Genomic DNA, 16,869 nt, shown 5'->3' on the forward strand with positions numbered 1-16,869 from the left:
GGAGAGCAGTCAGTGCTCTTAACCGCCGAGCCATCTCTCCAGCCTCTTTCTTTCTTTAAGATAGGATCTCGTTATATAGTTCTGGCTGTCCTGGAGCTCACTATATAGATCCAGATGCCCTTAAGCTTTGGATGATCCTCCTGCCTCTGCCTCTGCCTCTCAAATGCAGGGGTTATAGGTAGGAGCTGATGCATTTGCATTTTGGAGTAAGATCTTAAAGTTCACATAGTCCAGCTCCCATTTTATGACACTGGGCCATATCCTTAATGTGTTGTTCTTGCTACTCTTTATTATTGTTTGTATTTCCTGTGATTGGTCATTTTGCATGCATATCTGTCTGTACACCATGTGCATGCCTGGAGCTGGAAGGCAGCTGCAGATCCCCTGGAACTGGAGTTACAGTTTTGAACCTCTATCTGGACGCTGGGAACTGACCCCTATCTTCTGGAAAAGCAGCCGGTGCTCCTAACCGCTGAGCCATCTCTCTAGCCATTCGTGAACAGCTACAAGTGTGAGACCCCAGTATTCCTCGAGTTCCCATGGCTGTTTTTAAACAATTCTTTTCTTTCTCTTCTCTTTTTCTCCTCGTTGTTTTGAGACACAGTCTTCTTATATAGCTCATGCTGGCTTAGAATTCAATAATTTAGTCCTGGTTGATCTCAAAGTCATGATCCTCCTGCTTCAGTCGCCTTCATGATTAAAATTACAAGCCTGTGCCCTCCAGAGCGAACATGTTCTTTCCTTGCATATAAAATTCTTGTTTCGTTAGAAGGGATATCTGCAGGGATGAATCTTCCTTGTTCCAACCCACGGTCTCATGTTCAATGAGATATCGTTTTGGACTTAAGGACTTGAAAGTAGTACTCACTCCTAAAAGAGGAACTTGGAAGCTTAGTGTGTGGGTGTGTAGGTGTGTGTGTCTCCCTGCTGGTCTGGGACTTGGTATGTAGACCAGGCTGGCCTCAAACTCACAGAGATCCACCTGTCTCTGACTCCTGGGTGCTGGAATTAAATGCATCTGCCAAAACGCCTGCCACTGTGTCCAGCGTGTCGAGCACTTTTACCTGGGCCTTTGACTTGGGAACTTGAAGTGATAGAAGTGTGTAATGGAGCTCTGAACTGACTGTCACTAGATCAGGACACTGGTTCCAACATGACCATAAACTTCAGATGGTTCCCTCATTGTAAAATGATGGGCTTGGGTGCCACTCGGTGCTGACTGACAAACCTCAGAAGGCTGAAATCTCTCATAGAGCAAGAAGTAACTGTCCTGCAGAGAGCTGCTGGCCCTCTGGGAAAACGCCAAGGCAAAGGAAGACAGTGGAAGCTGCAGCCTCTCTGCTGTCCCTTGTTAGACTAAGCTAGGTAGTGAGTGTTTCTTCCCTGCTTCTGATGTGTGGGGCTGTGGATTGGCAAATGGAGAGGACGCTTAGGTTTTCATCTGGCTCTGTTGTCCCTGCTAAAAATAAGCCACGGGTGCCAGACAAGCTGAGTCATTTTCATACATGGCTACGTGGAGGAAAAGTGACAAAGGTCACCAAGGACTATTTCCTTTCTGACCGGACACCACCCTCGTTCCAATCAGCCCCTCTTTTTTCTGTTTTCTTTTTCTTCCAGATAAGCTGTATATCTTAAATAGAAACTGTTTCGACAGCACAGTATTGTGATTTCGTTTGCTCACATCCTGTTTCTGCTTAGGGACTGACCTCGTCTTAGATTTCATTTCTTCATTTCTTTGGTTTTTCCTTTTTTGAGGAATAGAAGTTGATTCTCACTTTTGTAACTGCCCTTTACGATGTGTAGACCGGTTTCATAAGTAGTCATCCCCCTGGTGATGTGGCAACAAGAGGACAGGTTCTAGCTAGCTGACTAGTGTTCTGTCTTCCTTCTCCCCTCCTCCAAACAGAATCTTACTCTGCAGCTCAGAGCTCAGGCTGTACTGGAACTCACTGGGTAGCCTAGGCTGGCTTCTCACTTATGCTAACTTTCTACTTCAGCCTCTGGAGTGGTGGGATTACAGGAGTGAGCAACCGTGCCTGGTAGAAGTTAACCCTTAACAAGAATGGATCTTCAAGGTCATCCCCATGAAATCTGCTTAAAGAATGTTGGGGGGGGCAGATGCAGATCAGGGGCACTTAGTATGTCCAGGGCACTGCCAACAACAGCAACAAGCCTTTCAAAAGAAAAAGCCATGGAACACTGAAAAAATATTCTTGACACTTTTCAAGAGGCCAGCATTCCATAACCAACTGCCTCTCCAAACATGTTACGGTTCGTATGGAGTGATGAGTCACTCGGCCTTGTACACAGCTATACCAGCAGGCCTGAGCCCTGAGAGCTCTCTTTCTCTTTCAGTGACGTTCTCTCTTTTCCTAGGTGGGAAAACATGTGTGTGAAACAAGAAAAACTCAGTGTCAGACAGAAATAACTGTAGCCATGTCCTAAGTCTGGCTACACAACTGCACTGGTGATTCCAGCATTCCCTGATTATAACCATTGTGCTTAGGAAGAAACTCCTCCCTTCCTTCCCTCACCCACCCCCATCTCCTCCTCTTGCAGTTTCCACTATTTCTGAAAGGGTAAGGAATCTCTTGGAATGGAATTTCCTTCCCCTCAGGAATCAAAAGCAAACACTCCGAAGTCCACACTGACTTGTCCCCCCACCCCCACCCCACCCCCCGACAACTCTCGGTCTTTATGATCATCTCAGTCCTTGGCGGTTAGAGGTGAGTTCTGGGAATCAGAGTCTACTCTTGCCCATAAAATTAGGAACTCACTACCCCAGGCTCCTGTTACTGCTACTAAAAACATGTCAGAATTTTACTATTAATCTGTACGAGTTTGTGTGTTGCGTATGATGTACCTTAAAGTGGACGCCAGCACGAGTGCGGCCCTGTACAAATGTGGATAGAGGTCAGAGGACAACTTTCTGAAGTCAACCGTCCACTCTGGTTTCCAGGAGTCAAACTCAGGTCGTTAGACTTGCCTGGCAGGAGCTTTATGTGCCCAGCTATCCTAACAGTCCATTTATTTTTACTTCAAGAATTTTTAACATTTTGTTTGATTTGAGACAGGGACTCTGATAGGTTTTTCTCTGCCAGTGAAATGAGCCAATTCACATCAGATTAACACACAAGCACACACGCACTTGGGTTTATTGAGAAGCTGGTCTCCTCTAGGAGAGTTCAATGGCCCCGAGGAAGGAGGCCAGGGAAGTTGCCACAGGGAAGAAAAGAGGGGAGGATAATGATAGAGAAGCAGTGGAGACACAAAGAGAGGGAGAGAAGGAGAGAGGATATAGGGAAGAGTGTCTAGGAGAAGGGCGTCTGAGCACCTGGGCTGGGAAGATCAAGGTTGAGGGTGGGGTGTGCCAGGTAAGGACTGAGGGATGCTGGGAGAACCTGGAGGCCAGGTCTGCTTTGGTATGTAAAATAAGCACATAAGCCCCCTGTCCATGGGTCTGAAACCAAATACCCCAGCCTTTTCTTGATAGTAAATAAGGGGTAAAGTAGTTGTCTGTGACTACTTCCCGCTGACAATAGGGTGTCATTACTGGGGGGTGGGGGAGCAAAAGCTGGAATGTTGGCCAAGTCCAGGAAGAGCTGGTTGTTTCACTGCTGTCCAGGCTGTGAGACTGCCTAGAGGTAGGAGTGTGTAGGCCTGGCTGAAGCAGTCTGTGAGGCTGGGCCAGAGCTCCTGTGGGTAACTGCTTTGAGCTGTCCTGAATGCAGGCTCTGAGTAAACACCTGGACTTGGCAGGATGCTGGAACAGATGTGTGTGTGTGTGTGTGTGTGTGTGTGTGTGTGTGTGTGTGTGTGTGTGTCTGTGTCTGTGTCTGTGTCTGTGTCTGTGTGTCTGTGTCTGTGTCAGGGGCAGAAGATAAAAGTTAAGGAGTTTTTGGACAAAAAATTTTTTCTTGGTTGTACATTTGAAACTTCTAGGCTAATGGTCTTGATACTTGGAGGAGGTGAAGGTGTGGGGCTGGTGGGTGTTCCAGGGAAAGGGGAATAGATCTTACTCTTAGAAATAGGCAGGTGAGGGGTTGGGGATTTAGCTCAGTGGTAGAGCGCTTGCCTAGCAAGCGCAAGGCCCTGGGTTCGGTCCCCAGCTCCGAAAAAAAGAAAAGAAAAAAAAAAAAAAAGAAATAGGCAGGTGAGAGGGAAACTGTTGATTGACAGTACTCGTCTGGAGTCCATTTGACCTGTGAGGGGTGGATGCAAATGGATTCCCTGAAGCTTATAAGAATCTTTTTTAAGTTTACAAAATGATAAATATTTTCAATTACTTTCCTATCACTCTCAAAGTTTTTTTCATATCCTCTAACCTTCATAACCTCCATTGACCAACCTCAAAACACCTTCCTAGACCCTTAAATACTTTCTTAGAAGTTTTCACATCCTCAGACCTTACATAAATTTTAAATCTTTTCCTATCCAAACTATGTTTCACTATGTGGTCCTGGCAGGTCTGTTAGGTCCCAAAGAAACCTGGATCGAGTCTCAGTACCTGTGGCTCCTCCTAGCACTTTTAACCCCTCCGCTCCCCTAAAGTTCTCCAACTAAAGCTCTCCATCTTCACTTTGTTTCTTTTCCTACAGTTTCTTTGATTTCCACATAACCAAGCCATTTTGATTTTGCACTTGTTTTTCTGGTCTCCTGGCTGGCTTTTGGTTCTCCTCTCTTAGTTCACTTCCCCCTTCTCTCTTGTCTTTCCCCTCTCTCTCTCTCCCTGCCTTTCCTCTCAAGGCCCTTACAGCCCAGTTCAGTCTGGATCATTCCAGATGCCTCTGGCTGTCCTCTCCCTCCTGTCCAGTGTAAAACCTTTTCCTCAACCATACCTAGGGGCGGTCATGCTCTCATTTTTTGGGGGGGGGGCAACAGATCCCATTACAGATGGTTGTGAGCCACCGTGTGGGTGCTGGGAATTGAACTCAGGACCTCTGGAAGAGCAGTCGGTGCTCTTAACCACTGAGCCATCTCTCCAGTCTCCTTATTTTCGTTCATAGTCCAGTCTGGCCTTGAACTGCAGAGATCCTCCTTACTCTGCTTCACGAGCGCTGGAACAAAGGTGTATACTACAACTAGATGCTTTATTGCTTTTTAATAGAGGAAGTGAAAGGGTGACAGTCATTTGTAACTGCAGCGCCCTGTTGTAGTCCAGTAACAGCTCTGCTCAGTTGGTGATGATGCTCAGTTCACTCCCGTCTGGCAGAGATTGACAAATGGGGAATCTTTTGGTTCTGGTGTTCTATCATGGCAATGTCTGTCTCCTTGTTCAGCTTCACCAGAGACACAAATTATAGTCTGGAGTGTGTGGGTGCCCAGTACATGAGCTTGCTCATATTTGATCACGTATGGAGTAATGGAAGGGATCTCAATGCTCTCTTGACCTTCCTCCCCCGCATTTTCCAAGTCATCTAGTCTTACATCCTCCTGCACACAGTCAAAGTCACATCATCATAGGAGAGAAAGGAGAGAGTGCAGACAGACAGGGATCGTTGAACCTAAATTCTTTCTTCTTTCTTTATTGAGCACAACCACTAACAAATTGCAACCAACACTCCCTGAACGATCAACAACCACCAAACCAACCTATTGGGCCTCTAGTATTTATCTAACCTCTGAAAAAATCCTGGAATTCCAAATATCACATAACGGCAGAAACTGCTTGCAGCTGGCAAAACGGTGCCCTGATAGCGCATGAGGCAATCATAGCTTCAGCAAAGCAGTCTGAAGCAGCTCCATATCCCCACGCCTGGGGTTAAAATGAAAACATAAGAACATGCCCAAAGGTCAGAGAAAAGGAGAAAGCCAGACCCCGTTGAATTGCCTTCCTCTGGGGATGAGGTTGAACATACAGAGACTGAGCCAGTAGACATCGGATTCTCACTGGATTTCAAGTTGAGTAGTGACTGCAGAGAATATCCTGGAGATGCAACAGACCCTCACCCAGGAATCGGCAAGAGGAGGGAAACAGATATCGACACATTGTCTATGCTAAACCATGAGCACAGAGCAGTTTCATCCAGCCACTGGCAGCTTGATATTTATGTGCTACCTATTCCCAGGGATGTGGAGTCTCCTGCAGTGGCTGGAGTCTCTGAGCGATCATACCTCACAACACCAGTGCAGGATAAAGATGGCCCTGCTTATGAGACACCTGTGCCCCACCAGGAAGGTGTTAAGGAATGAGTTCTTGTATCTCTTGAAATGTCTTCCATAGTTGGTCACTTTTGTATACTTCTGATTAGACTTGTTATTGGATCATCTGGGAAGATTTGAAGTGGGTTGAAGCAAATCAAACACCAAGTTGCCGAGTTAAGACCCTCAGGTCACCTTGGGAAAACGAGGCCATGCTGAAGCTGAAACGCACCTCAACTCCTACCCGCCAAGTGCTGCCGCTCATTGGCTCAACTCCCAGCCCTGGTTAGGTCCTTGCTGTTTGGATTCTTATCAATTAAATTCCGGTCCCCTTGAAAGGAGATCATGAACCAGATTTGGATGGAAGCATCATATGCCCAAATGACTACATACGTGCTGAACAAACAAATTTGGAACAGTGCATGGATGGAACAATTGCTCTATCGAAAGTTGCTTTTGAGATTCTACCTTTCCTGTCTGTGGAGAAAATTTTCAAGAAGCACCTTAGTGAATGGTTTGAATTCATAGGTGCTCTCTGGCAAAATGACTCCATCAAACTTGTTCCAGGAGCATTTCTGAACCTTTCGGCAGCAGCACTTTTTGGGAGCAAGCTCCAGAGTGCAATGATGATGGCATTCAAAGCCTTCTATCATTTAACCTAGTTCAACCTGGTTCAACCTTGATGGAGCCTTACTACATAGGGCTAGAGCCAAATCATACAATCAGGAATAGGTGGAGAAATGAGTTCTGGGATCCAGGCTGTTCTCAAGGTTATTGATATCAGAGACTTCAACATGGAAAAATGAACCGATGCTTTTATTTATTTATTTATTTATTTATTTATCATTTAATTTATTTATGCATTTTTCAAGACAGTGTTTCTCTATATAACAGCTCTGGCTGATCTGGACATTGCTTTGTAGACCAGGCTCGTCTCAAACTCACAGAGATCAACTTGCCTCTACCTCACAAGTGCTGGGATTAATGGCAAGCACCACCATGCCTGGCTTCATGATTTTGCTTTATAATTACATTATAAATATTAATTTATAAATACATTTAATTTATAATCACATTATTGTAATGTATTTATTATGTATTACATTTATAAATTACATTAGTTTATAATTACACACGGAAGTGTCACAGTATGTGTGTAGAGGTCAGAAGACAACTTGTGGAGCAGCCTCACTGCTTCCGTGTGTGTACTAGGAACTGAATGGACAGCACCAAGCTTGGTAGAAATGGCTTTATTCACTGAACTGTCTTGCTGGTCCTCAGGAGCAGAATTTTAGAATGAAAGGAAAACTCTGGTCTTTCACAAATCCCAAAGTTCTATAAACAAAACTAAGGCTCACTAGTCTTTACTGTGGTGACTTGCACCCAACAAGTACTTAGTAATTGCACCCACCAGGGTTGTTTGCAATGACGGGACATATGAGATTGCAAGGTCCTCAACTTCAAAATCATTCTTTCAACTCTCTTACACCAGGGTATGTTGTTCCACGGGATCTACTTGTCCCTAACTTCATGGTACTGTTTCACTTATTTAATCTAACCTGGTGTATGCTAAGTAAGCACCATGCTCTATCCCTGCCCATCTGCCTGTCTATCTATCTATCTATCTATCTATCTATCTATCTATCTATCTATCTAAGCACCATGCTCTATCCCTGCCCATCTGCCTGTCTATCTATCTATCTATCTATCTATCTATCTATCTATCTATGCACCATGCTCTATCCCTGCCCATCGCCTGTCTGTCTGTCTATCTATCTATCTATCTATCTATCTATCTATCTATCTATCTATCTAAGCACCAAGCTCTATCCCTGCCCATCTGCCTGTCTATCTATCTATCTATCTATCTATCTATCTATCTATCTATCTATCTAAGCACCAAGCTCTATCCCTGCCCATCTGCCTGTCATCCGTCTGTCTGTCTATCTATCTATCTATCTATCTATCTATCTATCTATCCATCCTCTATCTCAGCTAAGAGATCTTGCAGATCAGGGTTTGATTCCCAGCACACACATAGGGGCTCACAACCAGCTAAAACTTCAGTTCTAGTTGATATGACACCCTCTGAAAACACTGCACACGACTGGTGCCCAGGCATGCACACAGGCAAAACATTAGTTCACAGAAAAATAAAATAAAGTTAAAAAAAAGTGATAGGGCATTTAGGGCTCACACTCAACTAGCTAGTCAGCATCCCTATCATCCAGACATACACATAAAGTCAGGGTGAGAAATGGAGACCGGGAGACCACAAGCTAAGGGTAGTGGCAAGGGGGTAAGGGAAATTGGCAGAACACACGCTAAGTTAGTTTTGACAGTTTTCATCTCTGTCCTTTGCACAATGCTTTTGGTGGTTTCCAGGAAGACCAAAATGTAGGAAACTTTGGGGACGATCTGAAACTTCTAAACACCAAACAGGGTATTTAGGACTCCAGGAGATAGCGGAGTTTCTCCCTAATAACTTGTCTATTTAAATCCTGTCTGTTCTTCCCTTATTTTTAGATGAGTCGGAGTCGGTGTACTTCTGAGTCACCGAAGGCAAAGAGAAGGGGCTTTTGCAAGTGTCTTCCGCCAAACTTGAGACTGGAAGATGAGAATACGCGGAAGTGATATTTGACTCAGCCTGCCCAAGGCTAGGGTGTTGTGGCATTCCTCACGAGTGACGCACTCCCAGGAGGGGTGACCTCATGTATCACGGGACTTATTCTCACCACTGACTCCACCCCATATCCTCCTCCGCTTCTTTTCTCACTTTCCAGCTCCGCCTCCCCTTCAAGATCAGAGAGGGTGGTGGTTGTGGCTGCAGCCTAGAACGGTCTTTCGTAGGCAGGGAGCAGAGACACCCAGTGTTTGGAAAAATGCAAGAAGTGGTATTCATTCTCCCTTCTCCAGAGGTTTTGCTCTTCTGGTTAAGGCTATCCTTACTCTGCCTTAACATCAAACAGTACTATCTTATTCGAGGCAACCTTATTCTTTAGATAGTCATTTCAACTACGGTTGTTTAACTCATCCTCTTTTTTTTTTTTTTCTTTCCGTTTTTCTCTAGTCCGGAATTCTCAGTAGGAAGCAGTTCGAGTCTCGGCTCTGTCTCTTTCCTGTTCTAGCTGCATGACCTTGACTAGCCCGTAACCCTGGGCCTAGTTTCTTTGTCTGTTAAACAGGGCCAAACGTCTGGCGCACCGTGAAAGCGCTGGGTGAGCTGTAGAAAGGCGAAAAGACGCTTGCTATCTCCTCGGAAAGTTGTCATCCTCCAGAGCCCCTCCCTTTCCTCTGGGAACGCCCAGCAAACGCAGCCTCCGGCTGTCACTTCCTCCACCTCTCACCTTTCAGCCCGCGCGGCGCTGGGTGTTGGCGTCACAGCCGGCGCACGCCGCCGCAAGGCTCCGCCCCCGGCCGCGCCTGGCCTCCCGCGGGGCCCCGCCCACCGGGGCGACGCGGCGCTGGCCCCGCCCACGGGTGACGCGTAGCGCGCGCGGCCGGGCTGCCCCGGCAGTTGGTGCAGCGGCGGTTGGGGTGAGTGCGCTCACCCCACCCCTCCCCTCCTCGGCCCGGGCCCCGGCCCCCACCCCGCGGGGCCCAGCCCCAGCCCCAGCCTCCGCCGGGCCCGTCCCGTGCGGGCCCGTGCCACCCCTCAGCCGGCGACGCCCGGGGCCGCCCGCCCGCGACCATGGAGCTGGAGGACGGTGTGGTATACCAGGAGGAGCCCGGAGGCTCCGGGGCCGTGATGTCAGAGCGGGTGTCCGGCCTGGCCGGCTCTATCTACCGCGAGTTCGAGCGGCTCATCGGGCGCTACGACGAGGAGGTGGTCAAGGAGCTGATGCCACTGGTGGTGGCCGTGCTGGAGAACCTGGACTCGGTGTTCGCGCAGGACCAGGAGCACCAGGTGGAGCTGGAGCTGTTGCGGGACGACAACGAGCAGCTCATCACCCAGTACGAGCGGGAGAAGGCGCTGCGCAAGCACGCCGAGGAGGTGAGGGCCGGCGGGGGCGGGGGTCGCAGTCCGGCTGGGGACGCTGGGCGCGCCAGGCGCACAACCGTGCCAGGGTGGACTCCTGAAGGGCAGGCCTGAGTCCAGGGCCCGGGACGGTGCTCCACAGCATCTCGGGATCCCGGGACACCGGCCGGTGCTGGAAGCCTAGGCAGGCCAGCGAGTGTCCAGGAGAGGGGTGAAGAGGGAGGGGAAGGCCCGGGGAGGAAGCGACACCTTGGCATGAGGGCACCTGGGACTGCCCGAGGGCGGAGACTTGAGGGTATCTGGTTGCTTCTTGTTTAGGGAAGTTTCCGACCACCGTAGGATAGTCGGGTGCGGGTTCAAACTTTTAGCATGGGGAGGGGCAGTCCTGTCCTGCCTGTGTCAGTTCCGCTGGCTTCGGTACCTTTCCAGGGGGCTGCTGCTGCTTTGGGAAGTTAGAGATCTCCCTCTTTCGGTCAGTTTCTTCTTGACATTTAAATCCTCTTGAGAAGGAAGTCTTCTACCTCATGTACCTTTTTTTCTTTTCTTTTAACACTTTGACACCCACTTAGAAGTCGAATAGCAGGGCCCAGTAAGTTCATAAAGTACATTCATTTACTTTATTAATGTTCCTCACCAAGGCATGCCTTCGTATCAGGTGGTAACCTTGGACAGTTCCCTTACAGACTCCTCTATTTATAAAGACTGGGGGGGCGGGGTTGAGTAGGTGTGGGTAAGTGTTACAACACTTTTCCTGTCTGCCTTTGGTTTGCATACTGCAGTTTACAAGTGCACTTGGCTGGCTCTTCGCTCGAACACCTGAGCAGTGACCTTTGTACTCTTCACCTGAGTGTGGGAGCCTTTTGGAATACTGGGCTGTAAATGATCCATCCTCTGGCTTTTTTGAGCAAGTTAAGGATTTTAGCCTTCAGGCTGAGTGCCTTGGCATTGTTTCTGAAGAACCTTTCTTTGGCAGTCAAAATGCTCTCCTTGTTTTTGTACCAGACGTCCAGTGTACCTAGCTAAATACTTGGAGATTGAAGGAGACTAATTATTGGGGGAACCACGTGTTGTTTTTCAAAAATCCATGACGCGGTAGAAGAATGTGACATTTGTTTGGCAGCTCATTTCCTAGCACTAAATTGGCAGCACTATTTAAAGGTTTATGTTGTTATAGGTGCCTCAGCGTTCAGGTAAATGATACTTTTTTTTCTTTTAAATCATGATTGTAGTGGTGGTTTGTAATTGATATTTTGCAGACCACCGGCCATAAAGGAATGGCATTGAATTTGCCAAACAAAATTGGCTCTTTTTCAAGAGTCTGTGTACGAATATACATGGAGGAAAGGGTTGAAAAAAAGGTGAGACCACACTTTCTGTTAGTTTCTTGGTATTGTTTATAAAGCAGATCAGGGCCTTTAAGGTGGCTTGCCACTTGTTTGTGGTGATACAGGCTTTCGTCATGATGTGGATGCAGTTGGAAGAGAGGGGCCAAATATACACAGATTTTAGGAGCAATGTAACCCTTCACTTCTGGTAAAAAGAAATGTTTGCTCCAGCCTTAAACTACAGACAGGGTGTAATGCCAAGGCCACACATTCCAAGAAAACCATCTGGCACAGGTTGCAGAATCAGAAAATAAAAGTGCTAGGCTTTTTGGTTTTTCAAGACAGAGTGTGTGGCCTGGCTAACCTGGAGCTTGCTCTGTAGACCAGGCTGACCTGAAACTCACAGAGCTCCTCCTGCCACTGCCTACCAAGTGCTGGAATCAAAGGTGTGCACCACCATGTCTCACTTATATTTATTTCTTAAGTAAATGACTAAAAACGGGCTATTTGCTAAGTTTCTTTACGTTGATACTTTCTTAGTTACAGTGTCAGATCTCCAAAATGAACCGTTTGCATAGACTCCTGACCTGAGAATTGAGAACACTAATGAGATGCTAGCCGAACCCTTGCCCTAACCACAAACAAAACTCCTCAGCAGCAGCGCCCATGTCAGATGATGAGCTGTTTGCCTGTACCTAGAAGCTCAGTCTTCCAGGCCAGTGTACAGAGTGGGTTCTGTTTAACTCTCTCCCTGAATGATCAGTGTCTTTAACTCGGAGATTAAGAGCATGCTCTTATAGCAGAAGTGCTCTAGGGATGGTATTTACAGCCAAAGAAATTTGAAAGCATTGTAATTGTTCATCTCCACAGCGTAAATTCTGGGAGCCTTTGTGGCATTTAGGGAGGCATGGGGATGGTGAAGATGTTAAGGAACCTATGAGGTGCTGTAATCGTGTGCTTGCAGAAATTGCCAGCAAGAAGGTGAAATGAAATTTCTATTATGATAGTTGTACCTAATTTGAATGTACTCCACTTTTTTTTTTTTTTGCTTTTATTTGAATTGTGTGTGTGTGTGTGTAGTTTGCTGTTTTAGTGACTCCTTTTAGAACTGTTTTGGGAACTGGAACCTAGCTCAGTGATAGAGTGCCTGCCTGGCATTCTATCTGGGTTCAGTCCTCAGCACTGCAAAAAGTTACCACCAGCAGCAAACAGCAGTAAATAAAATACATAGAGAAAGGCAGAGCTTTACATGGTTTTGGGCCAGTGTCAAACGGTAATAAGTCCTTCCCCTGGACACTCTCGCCTCTGGGTTTCCTGCCACACAGCTTTCCCTTAACCCCGGCCCGGCCCGGCAGATACTTTACTCATATTGCTCCCTTGCCATACAGTGTCTCTCCCCAGAGTTTAACCTGGCACGTTCCTCTCTTCCTTCTTTCCCCCTCCCTTTTTTCCCTTCCTTCCCTCCTTCCACACTCTCTTCCTTCTTTCTTTAGTCTTAGCCTGTGTTTTCTTTCTACATAAATGTGCTCTGTGCCTGCATTAGCCTTGAACTTGAAATTCTTTTACCTCAGCCTTCCAAGTGTAGAGGTTACAGGCTTGTACTGCCATTCCCAGCCAGTTCCTGTCAACTATATGCTCAGTTTAAATGACTTTGTCTATTGTGTACTGAATCCATTTATTTGATTTTTGGGGGGGGGGGGTGTGGGGAGAGATTGAGTTACTCTCTTTTCAAGGCTGGTCTAGAGCTTAGAATTTACTGGCTGCAGGTTCCTGACAACAGTCTCAGCTTTCTTGGTGCTAGGATTATAGTTGTTTGCTACCATGCCTGGCTCATTCCTTTTTTAAAAAGTATTTGTTTATTTATTTAGCATCCTTGAGGATGAGTTTGCTATCACTCATGGGCAGAGGTGAGAGAACTCAGTGAGGTCAGTTCTTTCATTCTACCAAATTGTCCTTGGGGGTGGAGGGGTTGGGGATTTAGCTCAGTGGTAGAGCGCTTGCCTAGGAAGCGCAAGGCCCTGGGTTCGGTCCCCAGTTCCGAAAAAAAGAACCAAAAAAAAAAAAATTGTCCTTGGGGATTAAACTCAGGTCATCAGGGGCTGAAGAGATGGTTCAGCAGCGGTTAAAGGGCTGGTACTGGTCTTGCAGAGGACCCAAGTTCCGTTCCCAGAACCCACGTCGAGTTTGACTGTACCTCCAGCCCCAGAGGGATCTGAGGCCTAAGGGCTCTGTGGACACCTGCCTTCAAGTGCTAATACTCACAAGCAAACACACAATAAAACAGAAATAATTCTTAGGAGCTGGAGGGATGGCTCTGTGGTCAAGAGCACTGACTGCTCTTCCAGAGAACCTGGGTTCAGGACCTAGTACCCATACAGGAAACTGACAATTGCTTCTAATTCCAGCTCTAGGATATCCATGACATCTACCTCTTTGAGTACTGCACTCATGTGTACAAACCAACATTCAGACAACACATAGACATGTAATGATTAAAACTTTAAAAAATAGGTCTGGAGAGATCGCTCAGTGGTTTAGAGTCCTGGCTGCTTTTCTAGAGAACCCCTCTTCTGATGCCAACACTCACCGGACAGCTAACAACTGTGTTCTAGACCAAGGTTATCTGACACCTTTCTCTGGACTCTATAGGCTTGTCATGTGTGTGTGTGTGTGTGTGTGTGTGTGTGTGTGTGTGTGTGTGTAGACAGAATACCAGTGACACAAAAACATAAAATCTCAGAAAATTTTAATTAAATAAATCTAACATACACCAAATACCCTTGGCCATCAGGCTTGGAGACAGGGGCCTTTTGCAGCTGCACTGTCTCACTAGCCCAAGTCTGGTCTTTTCATATTTGTTTGTTTATTTGCTTTGAGGAGGATTTCATGATTTCTCTGCCTCTCGAGTGCTGAGTATACAGGTCTGTCCCACCTCTGTTAATTAGTCATAAAAACAAGGTCTAAGCCAGGCGTCGTAGCTTTTAATCCCAGCACTCTGGAGGACAGCCAGACTAACACAGTAAGACCTTGTTTTAAAACAAATAAAAACTTTTAAAAATGCTTTTAATATTTTAAAATGTGGTATATGTTAATGTATATGTATGGTTTCCATGTTCATTGGGGGTATTCACATGTGTGTGGGGTTTCCATATTCATCGGGGGTATGCATAATGTGTGTGGTTTCCATATTCATCAGGGGTGTATTCACCTGTGTGTGTGGTTTCCATGTTCATCAGGGGTGTATTCACCTGTGTGTGTGGTTTCCATGTTCATCAGGGGTATATTCACCTGTGTGTGTGGTTTCCATGTTCATCAGGGGTGTATTCACCTGTGTGTGTGGTTTCCATATTCATCGGGGGTATGCATAATGTGTGTGGTTTCCATATTCATCAGGGGTGTATTCACCTGTGTGTGTGGTTTCCATGTTCATCAGGGGTGTATTCATATGTGTGTGTGGTTTCCATGTTCATGAGGGGTGTATTCACATGTGTGTGTGGTTTCCATGTTCATGAGGGATGTATTCACATGTGTGTGTGGTTTCCATGTTCATGAGGGATGTATTCACATGTGTGTGTGGTCAGAGTTGATGCTAGATGTCATCCTCAGCTGCTCTTACCGTTTCCGTGAACTTGACTGTTTGTTTTCTTGTTTATCAGTGTGATAACACTCTGATAAAAGCAACCTGAGGGGGTTGGAAAGATAGTTCAGCAGTTAAGAGCGTGTGCTGCTCTCACATGGGACCCAGATTTGATTCCCAGCACCCACATGATGACTCACAACTATCTAACTCCAGTTCCAGGGAATCTGATGGTTTCTTCTAACCTTCATAGATTTCAGGCATACACACACACATACATACAGACAGACATGCAGGCAAAATATTCAGACGTATAATAAAATCTTTTTTTTTTAATTAGGAAACCACTTCGTAGTCCGGGTCCTTTATTTCCCTTTTGTCCATCCGTATGAATCTGTATGGCATGCGCTACAGCAGCTCAGGCTTGTTCCCGTTAGTCCTCACAAAGTGGGTGGCGCAGGCTGGCGCTTCAGCTGAACCCAGGTGCCCTTCTCTTTGGCTTCCTTTTTCTTCTGATCGTTCTCCTTCACCCGCTTCAGGAAGCCGTCTCTGCTCTTCAGTGCTCGATGTGCTCAATCCGCACATTGATCTTCTTGGCCAGAATCTTGCCTTTAACTTGCTTGTTTACAATGATGCCCACGCATGCTGGGTGACACTGTAAACCCTTCCAGTTTTGCTGTGGTAACACTTAAGGGGTATTCTTTTTTGAACAGTGCCCATTCCCTTGATATCTACAATATCACCCTTCTTGTAGATTCCCATGTGTGTGGCCAAAGGAACAACTCGTGTTTCCTAAAAGGCCTAGAGAACATAGACCGAGTACCTCTCCTCTTTCCCTTTGTGTTCCTCATTTTGTCGAGTTACTAGAAGATGGCTGCTGCAGCTGAAAGATAAATAAATCTTTAAAAGAAAAAATAGCCCACGGAGAACAGGCTTATTTTAGCTCACAGTTCAAAGTCCAGTCTGTCATGGCAGGGAAGTCAAGGCCTCAGGAGTTTGAAGTAGCTGGTCACATTGCATTCACAGTCAGAAACAAGGATGAGGCATGCTTCTAAGTTTCAGCTTGCTCTATTCTATGTAGTCTAGGAACCTTGCCCCTAGTAAAATGGGTCTTCCAATATCAGTTAACAATGTAGTCCAAATAATCCTTCAGAGGTATGCCCAGAGGTCCATCTCTCAGGTGATTCTAAATCTCTTCAAGTTCACAGATTCCTGACACCTACGAGGCAGCTTCTAACAGCCCGCAGCTCCAGTTTTGGAGGATATGACAACCTCTTCTGACATCCTCAGACTCTTGACACACATACAAATAAAAATAAAATACATAAATTAAAAAACAAATCTTTTGGGGCTGGGGATTTAGCTCAGTGGTAGAGCACTTACCTAGGAAGCGCAAGGCCCTGGGTTCGGTCCCCAGCTCCGGAAAAAAAAAAAAACAAAAAAACAAAAAAACAAAAAACAAATCTTTTGGCTATGAATCACTTGCTATGACACATGCGATGCTTCTTAGAGAAGCCCACTCTTGCGCTCTCAGGCGTATCTTACTTTCTCAGATCCATCTTTATCTCTTTACCTTCATACTTAAGACTGTTAAAACACCTTTACCAAACCTGAGCTTTGCTTCATATAATATAGTGCTTTGGTTTGTAGCTTCAGTGGAACAATGGCTTCTCTCTTTTCCAATAATCAACTTTGGTGCTGACCTCTTCATTAATCCTGTTAGAGAAAAGGCCAGCAGTCTGGGTGTGGCAGTGCATGACTTTTATCCCATCACTTGGGATGCACAGGCAGGTGGATCTCTGAGTTCAAGGCCAGCCTGATCTACAGAACTAGTTTCAGACAGCCAG

The 16,869-nt window shown here is 46.3% G+C and overlaps 1 protein-coding gene and 1 pseudogene across 8 annotated transcripts in view; both read left to right on the forward strand.

The window, feature by feature from the left end:
• The first annotated feature begins 2,857 nt into the window (after positions 1-2,857).
• LOC148003044 (endogenous Bornavirus-like nucleoprotein 1) lies at positions 2,858-9,632 on the forward strand (annotated as a pseudogene).
• A 24-nt stretch (positions 9,633-9,656) lies between these two features.
• Positions 9,657-16,869, forward strand: part of Spag9 (sperm associated antigen 9) — a 128,270-nt gene continuing 121,057 nt past the window's right edge. For 7 of the 8 annotated variants that reach the window (XM_087573131.1, XM_087573133.1, XM_087573132.1 and 4 more), the window contains exon 1: positions 9,657-10,135. In XM_087573131.1, coding sequence (XP_087429257.1) covers positions 9,833-10,135 — 303 coding nt within the window. In that variant the 5' untranslated portion in view covers positions 9,657-9,832. 8 annotated transcript variants of the gene reach the window in all.

This window comes from Rattus norvegicus, chromosome 10 (assembly GCF_021556685.1).
Source record: "Rattus norvegicus strain SHRSP/BbbUtx chromosome 10, alternate assembly SHRSP_T2T, whole genome shotgun sequence".
NCBI classification, from domain to species: Eukaryota; Metazoa; Chordata; class Mammalia; order Rodentia; family Muridae; genus Rattus; species Rattus norvegicus.